This window comes from Scyliorhinus canicula, chromosome 6 (genome assembly GCF_902713615.1).
Source record: "Scyliorhinus canicula chromosome 6, sScyCan1.1, whole genome shotgun sequence".
Taxonomy (NCBI): domain Eukaryota; kingdom Metazoa; phylum Chordata; class Chondrichthyes; order Carcharhiniformes; family Scyliorhinidae; genus Scyliorhinus; species Scyliorhinus canicula.
Window position 1 is genome coordinate 180,069 of NC_052151.1, and position 25,261 is coordinate 205,329.

Genomic DNA, 25,261 nt, shown 5'->3' on the forward strand with positions numbered 1-25,261 from the left:
CACAGTGAGAGAGTTGGAGTTTGGGGACTGAGGGAGCGCTGCCTGGGACTGCAGCACAGTGTGAGGGTTGGAGTTTGGGGACTGAGGGAGCGCTGCCTGGGACTGAAGACAGTTTGAGAGTTGGAGTTTGGGGTGTCACATACCTCGTCTCTGATTGGGGGTCATATACCTCGTCTCTGATTGGGGGGGGGGGGGGTGTCATATACCTCGCCTCTGATTGGGGGATCATATACCTCATCTCTGATTGGTGGGGGGGGTCATATACCTCGTCTCCGATTGGGGGAACCATATACCCGTCTCTGATTGGGGGGATCATATATCCGTCTCTGATTGGGGGGATCATATACCCGTCTCTGATTGGGGGATCATATACCTCGTCTCTGATTGGGGATCATATAACCCGTCTCTGATTGGGGGATCATATACCCGTCTCTGATTGGGGGAACCATATACCTCGTCTCTGATTGGGGGATCATATACCTCGTCTCTGATTGGGGATCATATAACCCGTCTCTGATTGGGTGAATCATATACCTCGTCTCTGATTGGGGGAATCATATACCCGTCTCTGATTGGGGGATCATATAACCCGTCTCTGATTGGGGGATCATATAACCCGTCTCTGATTGGGGGAATCATATACCCGTCTCTGATTGGGTGCATCATATACCTGTCTATGATTGGGGGAATCATACCTAGTCTCTGATTGGGGGATCATATACACGTCTCTGATTGGGGGATCATGTACCCGTCTCTGATTGGGGGATCATTTACCCGTCTCTGATTGGGGGAATCATACCTCGTCTCTGATTGAGGGAATCATACCTCGTCTCTGATTGGGGGATCATATACCCGTCTCGGATTGGGACATCATATACACGTCTCTGATTGGGGGATTATGTACCTCGTCTCTGATTGGGGGATCATATACCTCGTCTCTGATTGGGGGATCATATACCTCGTCTCTGATTGGGGGATTATATACCTCGTCTCCGATTGGGGGATTATATACCTCGTCTCTGATTGGGGGATTATATACCCGTCTCTGATTGGGGGAATCATATAACCGTCTCTGATTGGGGGAATCATATACCTCGTCTGTGATTGGGGGGATCATATACACGTCTCTGATTGGGGGGATCATATACCCGTCTCTGATTGGGGGGATCACATACCTCGTCTCTGATTGGGTGTATCATATACCCGTCTCTGATTGGGGGATCATATACTCGTCTCTGATTGGGGGAATCATATTCCCGTCTCTGATTGGGGGATCATATACACGTCTCGGATTGGGGGAATCATACCTCGTCTGTGATTGGGGGATCATATACCCGTCTCTGATTGGGACATCATATACTCGTCTCTGATTGGGGGAATCATATACCTCGTCTCTGATTGGGACATCATATACACGTCTCTGATTGGGGGAATCATATACCCGTCTCTGATTGGGGGAATCATTTACCTCGTCTCTGATTGGGGGAATCATTTACCTCGTCTCTGATTGGGGGATCATATACCCATCTCTGATTGGGGGATCATATACCTCGTCTCTGATTGGGGGATCATATACCCCATCTCTGATTGGGGGATCATATACCTCGTCTCTGATTGGGGGATCATATACCCATCTCTGATTGGGGGATCATATACCTCGTCTCTGATTGGGGGATCATATACCTCGTCTCTGATTGGGGGATTATATACCTCGCCTCTGATTGGGGGATCTTATACCCGTCTCTGATTGGGGGATCATATACCTGTCTCTGATTGGGGGATCATATACCCGTCTCTGATTGGGGGATCATATACCCGTCTCTGATTGGGGGATCATATACCCGTCTCTGATTGGGGGATCATATACCCGTCTCTGATTGGGGGATCATATACCCGTCTCTGATTGGGGGAATCATATACCCGTCTCTGATTGGGGGAATCATATACCCATCTCTGATTGGGGGAATCATATACACGTCTCTGATTGGGGGAATCATTTACCTCGTCTTTGATTGGGGGATCATATACCTCGTCTCTGATTAGGGGATCATATACCCGTCTCTGATTGGGGGAATCATATACCTCGTCTCTGATTGGGGGATTAAATACCTCGCCTCTGATTGGGGGATCATATACCCGTCTCTGATTGGGGGATCATATACCTGTCTCTGATTGGGGGATCATATACCTCGTCTCTGATTGGGGGATCATATACCTCGTCTCTGATTGGGGGATCATATACCTCGTCTCTGATTGGGGGATCATATACCCGTCTCTGATTGGGGGATCATATACCTCGTCTCTGATTGGGGGATTATATACCTCGTCTCTGATTGGGGGATTAAATACCTCGTCTCTGATTGGGGGATTATATACCTCGTCTCTGATTGGGGGATTATATACCTCGTCTCTGATTGGGGGATTAAATACCTCGTCTCTGATTTGGGGGATTATATACCTCGTCTCTGATTTGGGGGATTATATACCTCGTCTCTGATTTGGGGGATTATATACCTCGTCTCTGATTGGGGGATCATATACCTCGCCGCTGATTGGGGGATCATATACCCGTCTCTGATTGGGGGATTATATACCCGTCACTGATTGGGGGATCATATACCCGTCTCTGATTGGGGGATCATATACACGTCTCTGATTGGGGGAATCATATAACCGTCTCTGATTGGGGGATCATATACCTCGTCTCTGATTGGGGGATCATATACCTCGTCTCTCATTGGGGGAATCATACCTCGTCTCTGATTGGGGGATCATATACCTCGTCTCTGATTGGGTGAATCATATACCCGTCTCTGATTGGGGGATCATATACTCGTCTCTGATTGGGGGAATCATATACCCGTCTCTGATTGGGGGATCATATACTCGTCTCTGATTGGGGGAATCATATACCTCGTCTCTGATTGGGGGGATCATATACCTCGTCTCTGATTGGGGGATCATATACTCGTCTCTGATTGGGGGAATCATATACCTCGTCTCTGATTGGGGGATCATATACCTCGTCTCTGATTGGGGGAATTATATACCCCGTCTCTGATTGGTGGAATCATGTACCCGTCTCTGATTGGGGGATCATATACCTCGTCTCTGATTGGGTGAATCATATACCCGTCTCTGATTGGGGGATCATATACCTCGTCTCTGATTGGGGGAATTATATACCCCGTCTCTGATTGGTGGAATCATGTACCCGTCTCTGATTGGGGGATCATATACCTCGTCTCTGATTGGGTGAATCATATACCCGTCTCTGATTGGGGGATCATATACTCGTCTCTGATTGGGGGAATCATATACCCGTCTCTGATTGGGGGATCATATACTCGTCTCTGATTGGGGGAATCATATACCTCGTCTCTGATTGGGGGATCATATACCTCGTCTCTGATTGGGGGATCATATACTCGTCTCTGATTGGGGGAATTATATACCCCGTCTCTGATTGGTGGAATCATGTACCCGTCTCTGATTGGGGGATCATATACCCGTCTCTGATTGGGGGATCATATACCCGTCTCTGATTGGTGGAATCATGTACCCGTCTCTGATTGGGGGATCATATACCCGTCTCTGATTGGTGGAATCATGTACCCGTCTCTGATTGGTGGAATCATGTACCCGTCTCTGATTGGGGGATTATATTCGTTGGTCACTTACCTTGTCTTTTATTTTTCTCCACGGCAGCTGACCAACTGCGAACTCGACCAACATGTAGAAAAGTGACCAGAGGTCATCGTGTCTGCCCATCTCCTGCGGATCAAACACATGGCAACCGATCATTATCACACCTTATCATCACCCCGAACTGTCCCTTCCCTGGTCATTCCTTCCCCTCCGCCTCTCTGACTCTGCACTATTCTACTCTGTAATCCAGTCCAATCAGCACCCTCTATTACACTCCAGCTCTCCCATTGGCCGGTGTAGAAAATGTTATTTAATCTTTTGGGGGTCTACCGTAAATCAGGCCTGTGCGGGTGTCTGTGTGTGAGAATGATTTAATTAAACTGAAGACAGTATTGAAAAATCAATGGGGCCAGGTGTGAAAAGCAGGAACTTCAGCTGAATATGGCCAAAGTTCTGCAGCAAAGTAACAGATTGAAATTTGCATTTGGTGATAGGTAAGGGTTTGGAGTTTGGTTGTTAAATTCCAAAGGGAACTAAAGGGTTTTAAAATTTAAGAAACGTCATAAGTAAACATATATTTGGAAAGGGTTGAGAGGAGATTTACTAGGATGTTGCCTGGTATGGAGGGAAGGTCTTACGAGGAAAGGCTCAGGGAATTGAGGTTGTTTTCGTTAGAGAGGAGAAGGCTGAGAGGTGACTTAATAGAGACATATAAGATAGTCAGAGGGTTAGATAGGGTGGACAGTGAGAGTCTCTTTCCTCGGATGGTGATGACCAACACGAGGGGACATAGCTTTAAATTGAGGGGTAGTAGATATAGGACAGATGTCAGAGGCAGTTTCTTTACTCAGAGAGTAGTAGGGGTGTGGAACCCCCTGCCTGCAACAGTAGTAGACTCGGCAACTTTAAGGGCATTTAAGTGGTCACTGGATAGACATATGGATGAAAATGGAATAGTGTAGGTCAGATAGGCTTCAGATGGTTTCTTAGGTCGGCGCAACATCGAGGGCCGAAGGGCCCGTACTGCGCTGTAGTGTTCTATGTTCTATATAGAACAGAGAACAGTGCAGCACAGAACAGGCCCTTCGGCCCGCGATGTTGCACCGAGCATTGTCCGAAACCAAGATCAAGCTATCCCACTCTCTGTCATTCTGGTGTGCTCCATGTGCCTATCCAATAACTGCTTGAAAGTTCCTAAAGTGTCCGACTCCACTATCACAGCAGGCAGTCCATTCCACACGCTAACCATTCTCTGAGTAAAGAACCTACCTCGGACATCCCTCCTATATCTCCCACCTTCACCTTATAGTTATGCTCCCTTGTAACAGCTACATCCACCTGAGGAAATAGTCTCTGAACGTCCACTCTATCTACCCCCTCATCATCTTATAAACCTCTATTAAGTCACCTCTCATCCTCCTCCGCTCCAAAGAGAAAAGCCCTAGCTCCCTCAACCTTTCCTCATAACACCTATCCTGCAAACTAGGCAGCATCCTGGTAAATCTCCTTTGCTCCTATCCAATGCTTCCACATCCTTCCTATAGTGAGGTGACCAGAACTGCACACAATACTCCAAATGTGGTCTCACCAGGGTCATGTGGGAAAGGTTAAGTTTTATTTGACCCAAGAGCAGGGGTATAATAGAGAATATCGAAGAATTTTATATTTTAAGGATAGTCAAGTTCAGAGAGACATTGTAAAAAATGGTTTAAAGATGAAGCTTTGTGCTGGGTCAGGTCTGTGATGAGGTACAGTGAGCCGTTAGAGCTAACCCAGAAAGAGTCTATTGTTTTTAGAACACAGGTGCAGCAGGTGATTAAAAAGGTGAATGGTTTTGTCCTTCATTGCTGGAGGGATGGAGTTTAAGACGGGTGCATTTGAGTGCTATAGTGAGAGTTTGGTGACTGAGGGAGTGCTGAATTTGGGTGCATTTGAGTGCTATAGTGAGAGTTTGGTGACTGAGGGAGTTCAGTGAGGAGGGAGTATGGTGCTCCTTTAATTTAATCTCCTATATTTCCTCAAAGAGCGTGAAGGGAGCCAGGAGTTTACAGAGTGTGCAGCTGACTGGGAGCAGAGTCGGAGTTCCAGCTATATTCTGTAAGGTATGGGGGGGATGGAGGCTGGGGCAGTTGCATGCTCCTCCTGTAGAATGTGGGTGGTGAGGGATACCATAAGACCATAAGACCATAAGACATAGGAGTGGAAGTAAGGCCATTCGGCCCATCGAGTCCACTCCACCATTCAATCATGGTTGATTTCAACTCCATTTACCCGCTCTCTCCCCATAGCCCTTAATTCCTCGAGAAATCAAGAATTTATCAATTTCTGTCTTAAAGACACTCAATGTCCCGGCCTCCACCGCCCTCTGTGGCAATGAATTCCACAGACCTACCACTCTCTGGCTGAAGAAATTTCTCCTCATCTCTGTTCTAAAGTGACTCCCTTTTATTCTAAGGCTGTGCCCCCGCGTCCTAGTCTCCCCTGCTAATGGAAACAACTTCCCTACGTCCATCCTATCCAAGCCATTCATTATCTTGTACGTTTCTATTAGATCTCCCCTCAACCTCCTAAACTCCAATGAATATAATCCCACGATCCTCAGACGTTCATCGTATGTTAGGCCTACCATTCCTGGGATCATCCGTGTGAATCTCCGCTGGACCCGCTCCAGTGCCAGTATGTCCTTCCTGAGGTGTGGGGCCCAAAATTGCTCACAGTATTCTAAATGGGGCCTAACTAGTGCTTTATAAAGCCTCATAAGTACATCCCTGCTTTTATATTCCAAGCCTCTTGAGATAAATGACAACATTACATTTGCTTTCTTAATTACGGACTCAACCTGCAAGTTTACCTTTAGAGAATCCTGGACTAGGACTCCCAAGTCCCTTTGCACTTTAGCATTATGAATTTTGTCCCCGTTTAGAAAATAGTCCATGCCTCTATTCTTTTTTCCAAAGTGCAAGACCTCGCACTTGCCCACGTTGAATTTCATCAGCCACTTCTTGGACCATTCTCCTAAACTGTCTAAATCTTTCTGCAGCCTCCCCACCTCCTCAATACTACCTGCCCCTCCACCTATCTTTGTATCATCGGCAAACTTGGCCAGAATGCCCCCAGTCCCGTCATCTAGATCGTTAATATATAAAGAGAACAGCTGTGGCCCCAACACTGAACCCTGCGGGACACCACTTGTCACCGGTTGCCATTCCGAAAAAGAACCTTTTATCCCAACTCTCTGCCTTCTGTCTGACAGCCAATCGTCAATCCATGTTAGTACCTTGCCTCGAATACCATGGGCCCTTATTTTACTCAGCAGTCTCCCGTGAGGCACCTTGTCAAAGGCCTTTTGGAAGTCAAGATAGATAACATCCATTGGCTCTCCTTGGTCTAACCTATTTGTTATCTCTTCAAAGAACTCTAACAGGTTTGTCAGGCACGACCTCCCCTTACCACTGGTTTCCCTGCTGACTATACCTGCGGGAAGACTATACCAGCTCCTCAGAGACCGTATTAGGGAACTGGAGCTGGATCTAGATGAACTTCAGATTATCCGGGAGGCAGAGGGGGTAATAGAGAAGAGTTACAGGGAGGTAACCACACCCAAGGTCTGGACAAGAGTAGCTGGGTTACAGTCAGGGGAAAGAAAATGAACAGGCAGACAGTGCAGGGATCCCTCGTGGCCGTTCCCCTTCAATACAAGTATACCGTTTTGGATGCTGTTGGGGGGGATGACCTACCGGGGGAAGGCCCCAGCGGCCAGGTCTCTGGCACTGAGTCTGGCTCTGGGGCTCAGAAGGGAAGTGGGGAGAATAGAAAAGCAATAGTGATAGGAGACTCAATGGTTAGGGGAACAGATTGGAGATTCTGTGGTCATGAGCGAGACTCCCGGAAGGTATGTTGCCTCCCGGGTGCCAGGGATGTCTCGGATCGTGTCTTCAGGATCCTGAAGGGGGAGGGTGAGCAGCCAGAAGTCGTGGTGCACATTGGTACCAACGACATAGGTAGGAAAAGGGGTGTGGAGGTAATAAACAAGTTTAGGGAGTTAGACTGGAAGTTAAAGGCCAGGACAGACAGAATTGCATCTCTGGTTTGTTGCCGGTGCCACGTGATAGCGAGGCTAGGAATAGGGAGAGTGCAGTTGAATATGTGGCTGCAGGAATGGTGTAGGAGGGAGGGCTTTAGGTATTTGGATAATTGGAGCGCATTCTGGGGAAGGTGGGACCTGTACAAGCAGGACGGGTTGCATCTGAACCAGAGGGGCACCAATATCCTGGGAGGGAGGTTTTCTAGTACTCTTCGGGAGGGTTTAAACTAATTTGGCAGGGGAATGGGAACCGGATTTGTAGTCCAGCAAATAAGGTAGCCGATGTTCAGGATATCAAAGCGTGTAGTGAGGCAGTGGGTAAGGTAACACTGACAAAGGAGAGTACTTGCAGGCACGGAGATGGGTTGAAGTGTATATACTTCAATGCAAGAAGCATCAGGAATAAGGTGGGTGACCTTAAGGCATGGATCGGTACTTGGGATTACGATGTGGTGGCCATCACGGAAACTTGGATAGAAGAGGGGCAGAAATGGTTGTTGGAGGTTCCTGGTTATAGATGTTTCAATAAGATTAGGGAGGGTGGTAAAAGAGGTGGGGGGGGGGGGGGGTGGCATTGTTAATTAGAGATAGTATAACAGCTGCAGAAAGGCAGTTCGAGGGGGATCTGCCTACTGAGGTAGTATGGGTTGAAGGCAGAAATAGGAAAGGAGCAGTCACCTTGTTGGGAGTTTTCTATAGGCCCCCCAATAGCAGCAGAGATGTGGAGGAACAGATTGGGAAACAGATTTTGGAAAGGTGCAGAAGTCACAGGATAATAGTCCTGGGTGACTTCAACTTCCCAAACATTGAGTGGAAACTCTTTAGATCAAATAGTTTGGATGGGGTAGTGTTTGTGCAGTGTGTCCAGGAAGCTTTTCTAACACAGTATGTAGATTGTCCGACCAGAGGGGAGGCCATATTGGATTTGGTACTTGGTAATGAACCAGGGCAGGTGATAGATTTGTTAGTGGGGGAGCATTTTGGAGGTAGTGACCACAATTCTGTGACTTTCACTTTAGTAATGGAGAGGGATAGGTGTGTGCAACAGCGCAAGGTTTACAATTGGGGGAAGGGTAATTATTATTTATAAATGTTTTTTATTCAGTTTTCATGTTTTATATTGAACAAATTACAAATTGTTAGAGAGAGAGAAAAAAAAAAGAACATACAAAAATTAACATATATATTTACAGGTGAGCATCTTCGTAGTAATAACTGTGGCCTCCCCCTTTTCGCCGGCATACATATTTTACATTCCCCAACATGTTTATTGGCATTTATTTAGTTTGGTTTTGGGCCTTAGCTTACGTTGGGGAAGGGTAAATATGATGCTGTCAGACAAGAACTGAAGTGCATTAGTTGGGAACATAGGCTGTCAGGGAAGGACACAAGTGAAATGTGGAACTTGTTCAAGGAACAGGTACTACGTGTTTTTGATATGTATGTCCCTGTCAGGCAGGGAAGAGATGGTCGAGTGAGGGAACCATGTTTGACAAGAGAGGTTGAATGTCTTGTTAAGAGGAAGAAGGAGACTTATGTAAGGCTGAGGAAACAAGGTTCAGACAGGGCGCTGGAGGGATACAAGATAGCCAGGAGGGAACTGAAGAAAGGGATTAGGAGAGCTAAGAGAGGGCATGAAAAATCTTTGGCGGGTAGGATCAAGGAAAACCCCAAGGCCTTTTACACATATGTGAGAAATATGAGAATGACTAGAGCGAGGGTAGGTCCGATCAAGGACAGCAGCGGGAGATTGTGTATCGAGTCTGAAGAGATAGGAGAGGTCTTGAACAAGTATTTTTCTTCAGTATTTACGAATGAGAGGGGCCATATTGTTGGAGAGGACAGCGTGAAGCAGACTGATAAGCTCGAGGAGATACTTGTTAGGAAGGAAGATGTGTTGGGCATTTTGAAAAAAGAGGATAGACAAGTCCCCCGGGCCTGACGGGATATATCCAAGGATTCTATGGGAAGCAAGAGATGAAATTGCAGAGCTGTTGGCAATGATCTTTTCGTCCTCACTGTCAACAGGGGTGGTACCAGAGGATTGGGGAGTGGCGAATGTCGTGCCCCTGTTCAAAAAAGGGAATAGGGATAACCCTGGGAATTACAGGCCAGTTAGTCTTACTTCGGTGGAAGGCAAAGTAATGGAAAGGGTACTGAGGGATAGGATTTCTGAGCATCTGGAAAGACATTGCTTGATTAGGGATAGTCAGCACGGATTTATGAGGGGTAGGTCTTGCCTTACAAGTCTTATTGAATTCTTTGAGGTGAGCAAGCACGTGGATGAAGGTAAAGCAGTGGATGTAGTGTACATGGATTTTAGTAAGACATTTCATAAGGTTCCCCATGGTAGGTTTATGCAGAAAGGAAGGAGGCATGGGATAGTGGGAAATTTGGCCAGTTGGATAACGAACTGGCTAACCGATAGAAGACAGAGAGTTGTGGTGGATGGCAAATATTCAGCCTGGAGCCCAGTTACCATGGCTTACCGCAGGGATCAGTTCTGGGTCCTCTGCTGTTTGTGATTTTCATTAATGACTTGGATGAGGGAGTTGAAGGGTGGGTCAGTAAATTTGCAGACGGTACGAAGATTGGTGGAGTTGTGGATAGTGAGGAGGGCTGTTGTCGGCTTCAAAGAGACATAGATAGGATGCAGAGCTGGGCTGAGAAGTGGCAGATGGAGTTTAACCATGAAAAGTGTGAGTTTGTCCATTTTGGAAGGACAAATATGAATGTGGAATACAGGGTTAATGGTAGGGTTCTTGGCAATGTGGAGGAGCAGAGAGATCTTGGGGTCTATGTTCATAGATCTTTGAAAGTTGCCACTCAAGTGGATAGAGCCGTGAAGAAGGCCTATGATGTGCTAGCGTTCATTAGCAGAGGGATTGAATTTAAGAGTCGTGAGGTGATGATGCAGCTGTACAAAACTTTGTTAAGGCCACATTTGGAGTACTGTGTGCAGTTCTGGTCGCCTCATTTTAGGAAGGAAAAATGAAAATGAAATGAAAATCGCTTATTGTCACGAGTAGGCTTCAATGAAGTTACTGTGAAAAGCCCCTAGTCGCCACATTCCAGCGCCTGTCCGGGGAGGCTGGTACGGGAATCGAACCGTGCTGCTGGCCTGCTTGGTCTGCTTTATAAGCCAGCGATTTAGCCTTATGAGCTAAACCAGCCCCTTAATGGAAATCACTTATTGTCACGAGTAGGCTTCAATGAAGTTACTGTGAAAAGCCCCTAGTCGCCACATTCCGGCGCCTGTCCGGGGAGGCTGGTACGGGAATCGAACCGTGCTGCTGGCCTGCTTGGATGTGGAAGCTTTGGAAAAGGTGCAAAGGGGATTTACCAGGATGTTGCCTGGAATGGAGAGTAGGTCTTACGAGGAAAGGTTGAGGGTGCTAGGCCTTTTCTCATTAGAACAGAGAAGGATGAGGGGCGACTTGATAGAGGTTTATTCGATGATCAGGGGAATAGATAGAGTAGACAGTCAGAGACCTTTTTCCCCGAGTGGAACAAACCATTAGAAGGGGACATAAATTTAAGGTGAATGGTGGAAGATATGGGGGGATGTCAGAGGTAGGTTCTTTACCCAGAGAGTAGTGGGGGGGATGGAATGCACTGCCTGTGGAAGTAGTTGAGTCGGGACCTTCAAGCGGCTATTGGATAGGTACATGGATTAGGGTAGAATGATGGGGTGAGATTAATTTGTTCTTAATCTAGGACAAAAGTTCGGCACAACATCGTGGGCCAAAGGGCCTGTTCTGTGCTGTATTTTTCTATGTTCTATGCAAAAGGTGTTAGTGAGGCCACACCTGGAGTATTGTGTTTAAACGATAAAATATTAAAGCATGCTGCTGTTCAGAGAGACTTGGGTGTGCTAGTGCATGAGTCACAGAAGGTTGGTTTACAAGTGCAACAGGTGATTAAGAAGGCAAATGGAATTTTGTCCTTCATTGCTAGAGGGATGGAGTTTAAGACTAGGGAGGTTATGTTGCAATTGTATAAGGTGTTAGTGCAGCCACACCTGGAGTATTGTGTTCAGTTTTGGTCTCCTTACTTGAGAAAGGACGTACTGGCGCTGGAGGGTGTGCAGAGGAGATTCACTAGGTTAATCCCAGAGCTGAAGGGGTTGGATTATGAGGAGAGGTCGAGTAGACTGGGACTGTACTCGTTGGAATTTAGAAGGATGAGGGGGGATCTTATAGAAACATTTAAAATTATGAAGGGAATAGATAGGATAGATGCGGGCAGGTTGTTTCCACTGGCGGGTGAAAGCAGAACTAGGGGACATAGCGTCAAAATAAGGGGAAGTAGATTTAGGACTGAGTTTAGGAGGAACTTCTTCACCCAAAGGATTGTGAATCTATGGAATCCCTTGCCCAGTGAAGCAATTGAGGCTCCTTCGTTAAATGTTTTTAAGATAAAGATAGATAGTTTTTTGAAGAATAAAGGGATTAATGGTTCTGGTGTTCGGGCGGGAAAGTGGAGTTGAATCCACAAAAGATCAGCCATGATCTCATTGAATGGCGGAGCAGGCTCGAGGGGCCAGATGGCCGACTCCTGCTCCTAGTTCTGATGTTCTAACACAGGGTTTTGTTCTAAAGGATTCGGAATTCTCCACAGTGGAGTGAGAGCAGGAGAAGGCCTGTGACCTATCTTGCCTATTGGGAGAGTGGATGCCTTATTATTGGATTTTTTTAATACATTAAATATCAATAGGGACTGTTGCCTAAAGAGGTGTTTATTTGTCATTCCAACCAAGTAAAAATCATTTGGGGAAATGTTCTGCAAGACTAATTTTAACTGTGTAAGTGTAATCATGTGTGTTTAAGTTTTCTTTTTGTTCATAAATGTTTTAAATAACTACTTAAATTTAATAAGTTTTTTACGGGAGTGAATCTACCCTCATCCTTCTAAACTCCAACGAGTACAGACCCAGAGACCTGAACTGCTCCTCATTTGACAAGCTCTTCATTCCAGGGATCATTCCTGTGAACCTCCTCTGGACTCTTTCCAAGGCCAGCACATCCTTCCTTAGAGACGGGGCCCAAAACTGCTCACAATACTCCACAGCCTCAGAAGTACATTCCAGAAGTACCAACTTCCCAGTTTATCAATATCAGTCTGTAGCTATCTGAGACTATCCGCCTCACTGTCAACAACACCGCCAATTTTTCTGTAATTTGCAAACTTACTAATTATACCGTCTACATTCATAAGAACATAAGAACTAGGAGCAGGAGTAGGCCATAATAATAATAATATTTATTAGTGTCACAAGTCGGCTTACATTAACACTGCAATGAAGTTACTGTGAAAAGCCCCTAGTCGCCACATTCCAGCGCCTGTTCGGGTCACAGAGGGAGAATTCAGAATGTCCCATTCACCTAACAGCACCTAACAAACTAATGTGGCAGGGGGATGGGAACCGATGCAGGAAGTTGGAAGGTAGTAAAACAGGGACAGAAGCAAAAGGAAGTAAGGGGAAAAGTGCAAGGCAGAGAAGACATAGTCAGAAATCTAAAAGGGCGACAGTACAAGGTACAGTGACTGAGGGGAGCTCAGTGAATAGGCCCAGTAATAACAAAAGGAATAAAACTGGAGATGTTAAGATTCAAAACAGAGGTAAAAAAAACAACATAAGTGTACTTTACCTGAATGCTCGTAGTATTCGGAATAAAGTAAATGAGTTGATGGCACAAATCATCGTAAATGGCCATTACTGAAACATGGTTTAAGGATGGTCACAACTGGGAGTTAAATATCCGAGGGTATCAAACTATTCGGAAGGACAGAGTGGATGGTAAGGGAGGTGGTGTTGCTCTGTTATTTAAGGATGGCATCCGGGCAATAGTAAGGGATGACATCGGTGCTATGGAGGATAAGGTTGAATCCATTTGGGTGGAAATCAGGAATAGTAAGGCGAAAAAGTCACTGATAGGAGTAGTCTATCGGCCACCAAATAGTAACGATATGGTGGGGCAGGCAATAAACAAAGAAATAACTGATGCATGTAGAAATGGTACAGCAGTTATCATGGGGGATTTTAATCTACATGTCGATTGGTTTAACCAGGTCGGTCAAGGCAATCTTGAGGAGGAGTTTATAGAATGTATCCGCGATAGTTTCCTAGAACAGTATGTAATGGAACCTACGAGGGAACAAGCGGTCCTAGATCTTGTCCTGTGTAATGAGACAGGATTGATTCATGATCTCATAGTTAGGGATCCTCTCGGAAGGAGCGATCACAATATGGTGGAATTTAAAATACAGATGGAGGGTGAGAAAGTAAAATCAAATACTAGTGTTTTGTGTTTAAACAAGGGGATGAGAGAAGAACTAGCTAAGGTAGACTGGGAGCTAAGACTTTATGGTGGAACAGTTGAGGAACAGTGGAGAACCTTCCAAGCGATTTTTCACAGTGCTCAGCAAAGGTTTATACCAACAAAAAGGAAGGACGGAAGAAAGAGGGAAAATCGACCGTGGATATCTAAGGAAATAAGGGAGAGTATCAAATTGAAGGAAAAAGCATATAAAGTGGCAAAGATTGCTGGGAGATTAGAGGACTGGGAAATCTTTAGGGGGCAACAGAAAGCTACTAAAAAAGCTATAAAGAAGAGTAAGATAGAGTATGAGAGTAAACTTGCTCAGAATATAAAAACAGACAGTAAAAGTTTTTACAAATATATAAGACAAAAAAGAGTGGCTAAGGTAAATATTGGTCCTTTAGAGGATGAGAAGGGAGTTTTAATAATGGGAGATGAGGAAATGGCTGAGGAACTGAACAGGTTTTTTGGGTCGGTCTTCACAGTGGAAGACACAAATAACATGCCAGCGACTGATAGAAATGAGGTTATGACAGGTGAGGACCTTGAGAGGATTGTTATCACTAAGGAGGGAGTGATGGGCAAGCTAATGGGGCTAAAGGTAGACAAGTCTCCTGGCCCTGATGGAATGCATCCCAGAGTGCTAAAAGAGATGGCTAGGGAAATTGCAGATGCACTAGTGATAATTTACCGAAATTCACTAGACTCTGGGGTGGTCCCGGTGGATTGGAAATTAGCAAACGTGACGCCACTGTTTAAAAAAGGAGGTAGGCAGAAAGGAAATTATAGGCCAGTGAGCTTAACTTTGGTAGTAGGGAAGATGCTGGAATCTATCATCAAAGAAGAAATTGCGAGGCATCTGGATAGAAATTGTCCCATTGGGCAGACGCAGCATGGGTTTGTAAAAGGCAGGTCATTACCAGTGCAGTAGATAACGGGGAGCCGATGGATGTGGTATATCTGGATTTCCAGAAAGCCTTTGACAAGGTGCCACACAAAAGGTTGCTGCATAAGATAAAGATGCATGGCATTAAGGGTAAAGTAGTAGCATGGATAGAGGATTGGTTAATTAATAGAAAGCAAAGAGTTGGGATAAATGGGTGTTTCTCTGGTTGGCAATCAGTAGCTAGTGGTGTCCCTCAGGGATCCGTGTTGGGCCCACAATTATTCACAATTTACATAGATGATTTGGAGTTGGGGACCAAGGGCAATGTGTCCAAGTTTGCAGATGACACTAAGATGAGTGGTAAAGCAAAAAGTGCAGAGGATACTGGAAGTCTGCAGAGGGATTTGGATAGTTTAAGTGAATGGGCTAGGGTCTGGCAGATGGAATACAATGTTGACAAATGTGAGGTTATCCATTTTGGTAGGAATAACAGCAAACGGGATTATTATTTAAACGATAAAATATTAAAGCATGCCGCTGTTCAGAGAGACTTGGGTGTGCTAGTGCATGAGTCACAGAAGGTTGGTTTACAAGTGCAACAGGTGATTAAGAAGGCAAATGGAATTTTGTCCTTCATTGCTCGAGGGATGGAGTTTAAGACTAGGGAGGTTATGTTGCAATTGTATAAGGTGTTAGTGCGGCCACACCTGGAGTATTGTGTTCAGTTTTGGTCTCCTTACTTGAGAAAGGACGTACTGGCGCTGGAGGGTGTGCAGAGGAGATTCACTAGGTTAATCCCAGAGCTGAAGGGGTTGGATTATGAGGAGAGGTTGAGTAGACTGGGACTGTACTCGTTGGAATTTAGAAGGATGAGGGGGGATCTTATAGAAACATTTAAAATTATGAAGGGAATAGATAGGATAGATGCGGGCAGGTTGTTTCCACTAGCGGGTGACAGCAGAACTAGGGGGCATAGCCTCAAAATAAGGGGAAGTAGATTTAGGACTGAGTTTAGGAGGAACTTCTTCACCCAAAGGGTTGTGAATCTATGGAATTCCTTGCCCAGTGAAGCAGTTGAGGCTCCTTCATTACATGTTTTTAAGGTAAAGGTAGATAGTTTTTTGAAGAATAAAGGGATTAAGGGTTATGGTGTTCGGGCCGGAAAGTGGAGCTGAGTCCACAAAAGATCAGCCATGATCTCATTGAATGGCGGAGCAGGCTCGAGGGGCCAGATGGCCTACTCCTGCTCCTAGTTCTTATGTTCTTATGTTCTTTCGGGACTTGTGGGAGGAAACCGGAGCACCGGTTTCATTTCATTTCATTACAATTGAATCCCCGATAACGACTGCATTCCCCACACTTTTTAATACCCAATCTGCAAGTTTATTACCATCTTCCACAGTCAGTCGTGTAGAAGCACCACTTCCTAACACCAAGCACCAAGCCCTAGTCTCTCTATTGTTGTTAAATTGTGGCTCCTTGATCCATCCCACCCTAGCCCAGGAAAGCTTCAAGGATTTCCCTTACTCGGTTTTTATGGGCATTGACTGATGCATAGCGAACGGTTCCTCGGAATCCAGCAACGGCTCGAGGCTGCAAAAGACAATCAGACAGAAGTCAGTGTGACATAGGGCTGGCAGCCCGAGGCCACCCGAAGACCCCCCCCCCCCCCCCGGCACGATCGAGTGGTGCCAGCAAGCTATGGCTGGCTACCGCTTGCTAAGCCGGGGGAGGTTAGCAGATCCAGGCCACCCCCCTCCAACCACAATGGGCACATGCCATCACAGATTGGTCCAACAAGCCCGGGCTACTCCCAAGGCAGGACCAGGTTATCCGCCACCCCCTCCTTCCCCCCCCACCGACCAGCAGAGGGCCACCGCCACCACACCGGCCCAGGCAGGCCCACACCGGCCCAGGCAGGCCCAGGGAGGCCCACACCAGCCCAGGGAGGCCCACACCGGCCCGAGCAGGCCCACACCGGGCCAGGGAGGCCCACACCGGCCCGGGGAGGCCCACAAGGGCCCAAGCAGACACAGGGAGGCTCACACCGGCCCTGGCTGGCCCACACTGGCCCGGGCAGGCCCACACCGGCCCGGGCAGGCCCACACCGGCCCGGGGAGGCCCACACCGGCCCAGGGAGGCCCACACCGGCCCAGGGAGGCCCACACCGGCCCAGGGAGGCCCACACCGGCCCACGCCGGCCCAGGCAGGCCCACACCGGCCCAGGCAGGCCCACACCGGGCCCAGGCAGGCCCACACCGGGCCAGGAAGGCCCACACCGGCCCAGGGAGGCCCACACCGGGCCCAGGCAGGCCCACACCGGGCCAGGCAGGCCCACACCGGTCCTGGCCGGCCCACACCGGCCAAGGCTGGCCCACACCGGTCCTGGCCGGCCCACACCGGTCCTGGCCGGCCCACACCGGCCCAGCAGGCCCATATCACCAGGTGACAAAGTCAGTGAGCTGTTCTTCCCACCAGCAGACACAAACCTCAGCGCTCTCGCACCAATAAGTGATGAAGCAAATGTGGAACAGGAGGCCAGCTGCTTTGAAACTCTCACCATGTCATCAATTGTCATCGAAGGTTCCAATGCTAGCAAAACACAGGGAGATAGGGCGAGAAGCAAAGGATAAATAAAATCAAATCTTGGGACAGAGACCTCCCAGACACAGCTATCACTACTCCAATGGCAAACAGCACACTCCAACCCTGAATACACCCCGTCAATTCCTCCCTGTGCCCCTGACACCAGCCCAGGGAGACTCCGGACCCCGGCTCCGGCCCAGAGAGACCCCGGACCCCGGCTCCGGCCCAGGGAGACCCCGGACCCCGGCTCCGGCCCAGAGAGACCCCGGACCCTGGCTTCGGCCCAGAGAGACCCCGGACCCCGGCTCCGGCCCCGGCCCACAGGGAGACCCCGGCTCCGGCCCAGGGAGGCCCCGGACCCCGCCTCCGGCCCAGGGAGACCCGGCTCCGGCCCAGGGAGGCCCCACTCCGGCCCAGGGAGGCCCCGACTCCGGCCCAGGGAGGCCCCGACTCCGGCCCAGGGAGGCCCCGACTCCGGCCCAGGGAGGCCCCGACTCCGGCCCAGGGAGGCCCCGACTCCGGCCCAGGGAGGCCCCGACTCCGGCCCAGGGAGGCCCCGGCTCCGGCCCAGGGAGGCCCCGGACCCCGGCTCCGGCCCAGGGAGGCCCCGGACCCCGGCTGCGGCCCAGGGAGGCCCCGGACCCCGGCTGCGGCCCAGGGAGGCCCCGGACCCCTGCGGCCCAGGGAGGCCCCGGACCCCGGCTGCGGCCCAGGGAGGCCCCGGACCCCGGCTGCGGCCCGGGGAGGCCCCGGCCCCCGGCTGCGGCCCAGGGAGGCCCCGGCCCCCGGCTGCGGCCCAGGGAGGCCCCGGACCCCGGCTGCGGCCCAGGGAGGCCCCGGACCCCGGCTGCGGCCCAGAGAGACCCCGGACCCCGGCTCCGGCCCAGGAGACCCCGACCCCGACTGCGGCCCAGACCCCGGACCCCGACTCCCGGAACCCCGCCCGACCCGGCCCAGGGAGACACCGGACCCCGACTCCGGCCCAGGGAGAAGCCGACTCCGGCCCAGGAGACCCCGGACCCCGGCCCCGGGAACCCCGGACCCCGGCCCAGGGAGGCCCCGACTACGGCCCAGGGAGGCCCCGGACCCCGGCTCCGGCCCAGGGAGACCCCCGCTCCGGCCCAGGGAGGCCCAGGACCCCGGCTCCGGCCCAGGGAGGCCCCGACTCCGGCCCAGGGAGGCCCAGGACACCGGCTCCGGCCCAGGGACCCCGGCCCGGCCCAGGGAGGCCCCGGCTCCGGCCCAGGGAGGCCCCGGTTCCGGCCCAGGGAGCCCCCACTCCGGCGCAGGGAGGCCCCGACTCCGGCCCAGGGAGGCCCCGACTCCGCCCAGGGAGGCCCCGACTCCGGCCCAGGGAGGCCCCGTCTCCGGCCCAGGGAGCCCCGGACCCCGGCTGCGGCCCAGGGAGGCCTCGGACCCCGGCTGCGGCCCAGGAGGCCCCGGACCCCGGCTGCGGCCCAGGGAGGCCCCGGACCCCGGCTGCGGCCCAGGGAGGCCCCGGACCCCGGCTGCGGCCCAGGGAGGCCCCGACCCCGGCTGCGGCCCAGGGAGGCCCGGACCCCGGCTGCGGCCCAGGGAGGCCCCGGCCCCCGGCTGCGGCCCAGGGAGGCCCCGGCCCAGGGAGGCCCCGGCCCCCGGCTGCGGCCCAGGGAGGCCCCGGACCCCGGCAGGCCCCGGACCCCGGCTGCGGCCCAGGAGGCCCCGGACCCCGGCTGCGGCCAGGAGACCCCGGACCCCGGCTCCGGCCCAGGGAGACCCCGGACCCCGACTCCGGCCCAGGGAGACTCCGGACCCCGGCTGCGGCCCAGGGAGACCCCGACTCCGGCCCAGGGAGGCCCCGACTCCGGCGCAGGGAGACCCCGGACCCCGGCTGCGGCCCAGGGAGACCCCGGACTCGGACCCACGCCCGTGGAAGCCTGGCTGCCGACCCTGACCTAGTGAGCACTCTCCCTTTAGGCTGTACGTGTGAAGTGTGCTGCTGAGGCGATTTTGCCATTCTGGGAGATCCCTGTGCAATAAATCATATTGAAATAACAGAAAGAGAACGAATGGAAGACTCACAACTCAGGATAACTTTGGGTAATGATGAGAACATGCAAGGGGCAGGAAGTCTGACCACCAAACAGAAGCTTCAGGATGGAGGATTACAATGAGGATTCCAAAATAAACTGCAAAACAAAAAGGAGAAATAAAACAGCTAAATTCAAACAAGATACACAGCAGATCGTCCCGGAAATCAATCCACATGGTGTTCCCTCAGCACTGACCCTCTGACAGTGCGGCACTACCTCAGCACTGACCCTCTGACAGTGCAGCACTCCCTCAGTACTGACCCTCTGACAGTGCGGCGCTCCCTCAGTACTGGCCCTCTGACAGTGCGGCACACCCTCAGCACTGACCCTCTGACAGTGCGGCAATCCCTCAGTACTGACCCTCTGACAAAGCAGCACTCCCTCAGTACTGACCCTCTGACAGTGCGGCACTCCCTCAGTACTAACCCTCTGACAGTGCAGCACTCCCTCAGTACTGACCCTCTGACAGTGCGGCACTCCCTCAGTACTGACCCTCTGACAGTGCAGCACTCCCTCAGTACTGACCCTCTGACAGTGCAGCACTCCCTCAGTACTGACCCTCTGACAGTGCTGCACTCCCTCAGTACTAACTCTCTGACAGTGCAGCTCTCCCTCAGTACTGACCCTCTGACAGTGTAGCACTCCCTCAGTACTGACCCTCTGACAGTGCGGCACTCCCTCAGTACTGACCCTCTAACAGTGCAGCACTCCCTCAGTACTGACCCTCTGACAGTGCGGCACTCTGACAGTGCGGCACTCCCTCAGTACTGACCCTCTGACAGTGCAGCCCTCCCTCAGTACTGACCCTCTGACAGTGCGGCTCCCTCAGTACTGACCCTCTGACAGTGCGGCACTCCCTCAGTACGACCCTCTGACAGTGCAGCACTCCCTCAGTGCTGACCCTCTGACAGTGCGGCACTCCCTCAGTACTGACCCTCTGACAGTGCGGCACTCCCTCAGTACTGACCCTCTGACAGTGCGGCACTCCCTCAGTACTAACCCTCTGACAGTGCAGCACTCCCTCAGTACTGACCCTCTGACAGTGCAGCACTCCCTCAGTACTGACCCTCTGACAGTGCGGCACTCCCTCAGTGCTGACCCTCTGACAGTGCAGCACTCCCTCAGTACTGACCCTCTGACAGTGCGGCGCTCCCTCAGTACTGATCCTCTGACAGTGCAGCACTCCCTCAGTACTGACCCTCTGACAGTGCGGCACTCCCTCAGTATTGACCCTCTGACAGTGCAGCACTCCCTCAGGACTGACCCTCTGACAGTGCAGCACTCCCTCAGGACTGACCCTCTGACAGGGCGGCACTCCCTCAGTACTGACCCTCTGACAGTGCAGCACTCCCTCAGTACTGACCCTCCCACAGTGCGGCACTCCCTCAGTACCGACCCTCTGACAGTGCGGCACTCCCTCAGTACTGACCCTCTGACAAAGCAGCACTCCCTCAGTACTGACCCTCTGACAGTGCGGCACTCCCTCAGTACTAACCCTCTGACAGTGCAGCACTCCCTCAGTACTGACCCTCTGACAGTGCGGCACTCCCTCAGTACTGACCCTCTGACAGTGCGGCACTCCCTCAGTACTGACCCTCCCACAGTGCGGCACTCCCTCAGTACTGACCCTCTGACAGTGCGGCACACCCTCAGTACTGACCCTCTGACAGTGCGGCACTCCCTCAGTACTGACCCTCTGACAGTGCAGCACCCCCTCAGTACTGACCCTCTGACAGTGCAGCACTCCCAGAGTACTGACCCTCTGACAGTGCGGCACTCCCTCAGTACTGACCCTCTGACAGTGCGGCACTCCTTTAGTACTGACCCTCTGACAGTGCAGCACTCCCGCAGTACTGACCCTCTGACAGTGCAGCACCACCTCAGTGCTGACCCTCTCACAGTGTGGCACTCCCTCAGTACTGACTCTCTGACAGTGCAGCACTCCCTCAGTACTGACCCTCTGACAGTGCAGCACCTCCTCAGCACTGACCCTCTGACAGTGCGGCACTCCCTCAGTACTGACCCTCGGACAGTGCAGCACTCCCTCAGTACTGACCCTCCGACAGTGCGGCACTCCCTCAGTACTGACCCTCTGACAGTGCAGCACTCCCTCAGTACTGACCCTCTGACAGTGCGGCGCTCCCTCAGTACTGATCCTCTGACAGTGCAGCACTCCCTCAGTACTGACCCTCTGACAGTGCAGCACTCCCTCAGTACTGACGCTCTGACAGTGCAGCACTCCCTCTGTACTGACCCTCTGACAGTGCAGCACTCCCTCAGTACTGACCCTCTGACAGTGCAGCACTCCCTCAGCACTGACCCGCTGACAGTGCAGCACTCCCTCAGTACGGACCCTCTGACAGTGCGGCACTCGCTCAGTACTGACCCTCTGACAGTGCGGCACTCGCTCAGTACTGACCCTCTGACAGTGCGGCTGTTTTAACCTGTATACAGTTCCACACACACTGACTCTCACTGGAGTACAGTTCCACACACACTGACTCTCACTGGTGTACAGTTCCACACACACGGACTCTCACTGGGGTACGGGTTCCATACACACTGACTCTCACTGGGATACAGTTCCACACACACTGACTCTCAATGGGATACAGCTCCACATAAACTGACTCTCACTGGGGTACAGTTCCACACACACTGACTCTCACTGGGATACAGTTCCACACACTGACTCTCACTGGGATACAGTTCCACACACACTGACTCTCACTGGGATACAGTTCCACACACTGACTCACACTGGGATACAGTTCCACACACACTGACTCTCACTGGGATACAGTTCCACACACACTGACTCTCACTGGGATACAGTTCCATACACACTGACTCTCACTGGGATACAGTTCCACACACACTGACTCTCACTGGGGTACAGTTCCACACACACTGATTCTCACTGGGGTACAGTTCCACACACACTGACTCTCACTGGAATACAGTTCCACACACACTGACTCTCACTGGGGTACCGTTCCACACACACGGACTCTCACTGGGGTACGGGTTCCACACACACTGACTCTCACTGGGACACAGTTATACACACACTGACTCTCACTGGGGTACAGTTCCACACACACTGACTCTCACTGGGATACAGTTCCACACACACTGACTCTCACTGGGATACAGGTCCCACACACACTGACTCTCACTGGGATACAGCTCCACACACACTGACTCTCACTGGGATACAGTTCCACACACACTGACTCTCACTGGGATACAGTTCCACACACACTGACTGACTGGGTTACAGTTCCACACACACTGACTCTCACTGGGATACAGTTCCTCACACTGACTCTCACTGGGATACAGTTCCACACACACTGACTCTCACTGGGATACAGTTCCACACATACTGACTCTCACTGGGGTACAGTTCCACACACACTGACTCTCACTGGGGTACGGGTCCCACACACTGACTCTCACTGGGATACAGTTCCACACACACTGACTCTCACTGGGAGACAGTTCCACACACACTGACTCTCACTGGGATACAGTTCCACACAGACTCTCACTGGGATACAGTTCCACACACATAGACTCTCACTGGGATACAGTTCCACACATACCGACTCTCACTGGGATACAGTTCCACACACACTGACTCTCACTGGGATACAGTTCCACACACACTGACTCTCACTGGGATACAGTTCCATACACACTGACTCTCACTGGGATACAGTTCCACACACACTGACTCTCACTGGGGTACAGTTCCACACAAACTGACTCTCACTGGGGTACCGTTCCACACACACTGACTCTCACTGGGATACAGTTCCACACACTGACTCTCACTGGGGTACAGTTCCATACACACTGACTCTCACTGGGGTACAGTTCCATACACACTGACTCTCACTGGGATACAGTTCCACACACACTGACTCTCACTGGGATACAGTTCCACACACACTGACTCTCACTGGGGTACAGTTCCACACACACTGACTCTCACTGAGATACAGTTCCACACACACTGACTCTCACTGGGATACAGTTCCACACACACTGACTCTCACTGGGATACAGTTCCACACACACTGACTCTCACTGGGGTACAGTTCCACACACACTGACTCTCACTGAGATACAGTTCCACACACACTGACTCTCACTGGGGTACAGTTCCACACACACTGACTCTCACTGGGATACAGTTCCACACACTGACTCTCACTGGGATACAGTTCCACACACACTGACTCTCACTGGGGTACAGTTCCACACACACTGACTCTCACTGGGATACAGTTCCACACACACTGACTGACTGGGTTACAGTTCCACACACACTGACTCTCACTGGGATACAGTTCCTCACACTGACTCTCACTGGGATACAGTTCCACACACACTGACTCTCACTGGGATACAGTTCCACACATACTGAATCTCACTGGGGTACAGTTCCACACACACTGACTCTCACTGGGGTACGGGTCCCACACACTGACTCTCACTGGGATACAGTTCCACACACACTGACTCTCACTGGGAGACAGTTCCACACACACTGACTCTCACTGGGATACAGTTCCACACACTGACTCTCACTGGGATACAGTTCCACACACATAGACTCTCACTGGGATACAGTTCCACACATACCGACTCTCACTGGGATACAGTTCCACACACACTGACTCTCACTGGGATACAGTTCCACACACACTGACTCTCACTGGGATACAGTTCCATACACACTGACTCTCACTGGGGTACAGTCCCACACACACTGACTCTCACTGGGGTACAGTTCCATACACACTGACTCTCACTGGGGTACAGTTCCACACACAGTGACTCTCACTGGGATACAGTTCCATACACACTGACTCTCACTGGGATACAGTTCCATACACACTGACTCTCACTGGGGTACAGTTCCATACACACTGACTCTCACTGGGATACAGTTCCACACACTGACTCTCACTGGGATACAGTTCCACACACACTGACTCTCACTGGGATACAGTTCCACACTGGCTTTCACAGGGGTACAGATCCATCAAGGTGACTGCTAGCTACTAAAATCCCTGTGTCCAGTTACTCACGGGCCGGACCTCTCCATTGGTGTTGGTGTACTGTCGAGCAAGGCCAAAGTCCAACATATAGCATTTCCTGTAGGTGGATGGGAGACGACCCATTGCAAAGTTTGACTGTGGAGTGGGGAGAAAAGAAAGAGGGTTTGGGTGAAAGGACTCACGGAGATAAACACTGTAAATATCTCTGATGCCTCCCATTGCCCTGGACGCCAGGCCCCTTCCGTCCCTTACCAGAACATGGAGTGTTGAAGATAATGGCGAGTGGATAATGTCAGGGGTGCAGGTGGAGGGTGAGACACGGAGAGACAAAGGAGCCCGGTGGAATCATCGAGGGAGGAGGCGACGCTCAGGGAATGGAATGGATGTCGGAGTTTGGGGATTGCAATCGGAGCGAGCTAGTTACTGCACTAACCCTGGCTGAGTGGGGACCCGCTGGTTACTGCACTAACCCTGGCTGAGTGGAGATCGCTGGTTACTGCACTAACCCTGGCTGAGTGGGGACTCGCTGGTTACTGCACTAACCCTGGCTGAGTGGGGACCCGCTGGTTACTGCACTAACCCTGGCTGAG

The 25,261-nt window shown here is 51.2% G+C and overlaps 1 protein-coding gene across 1 annotated transcript in view; it reads right to left on the reverse strand.

Moving 5' to 3' along the window:
• LOC119966901 (tau-tubulin kinase 1-like) overlaps positions 1–24,804 on the reverse strand; it is a 57,647-nt gene extending 32,843 nt beyond the window's left edge. The window contains exons 1-3 of the mRNA XM_038798857.1: positions 24,702–24,804; positions 16,469–16,534; positions 3,682–3,774 (exon numbers count right to left, since the gene is read on the reverse strand). Of these exons, the coding sequence (XP_038654785.1) occupies positions 3,682–3,774; positions 16,469–16,534; positions 24,702–24,794 (252 nt within the window). The 5' untranslated portion in view covers positions 24,795–24,804. The remainder of the gene's footprint in view (positions 1–3,681; positions 3,775–16,468; positions 16,535–24,701) is intronic.
• Positions 24,805–25,261: the final 457 nt, after the last annotated feature.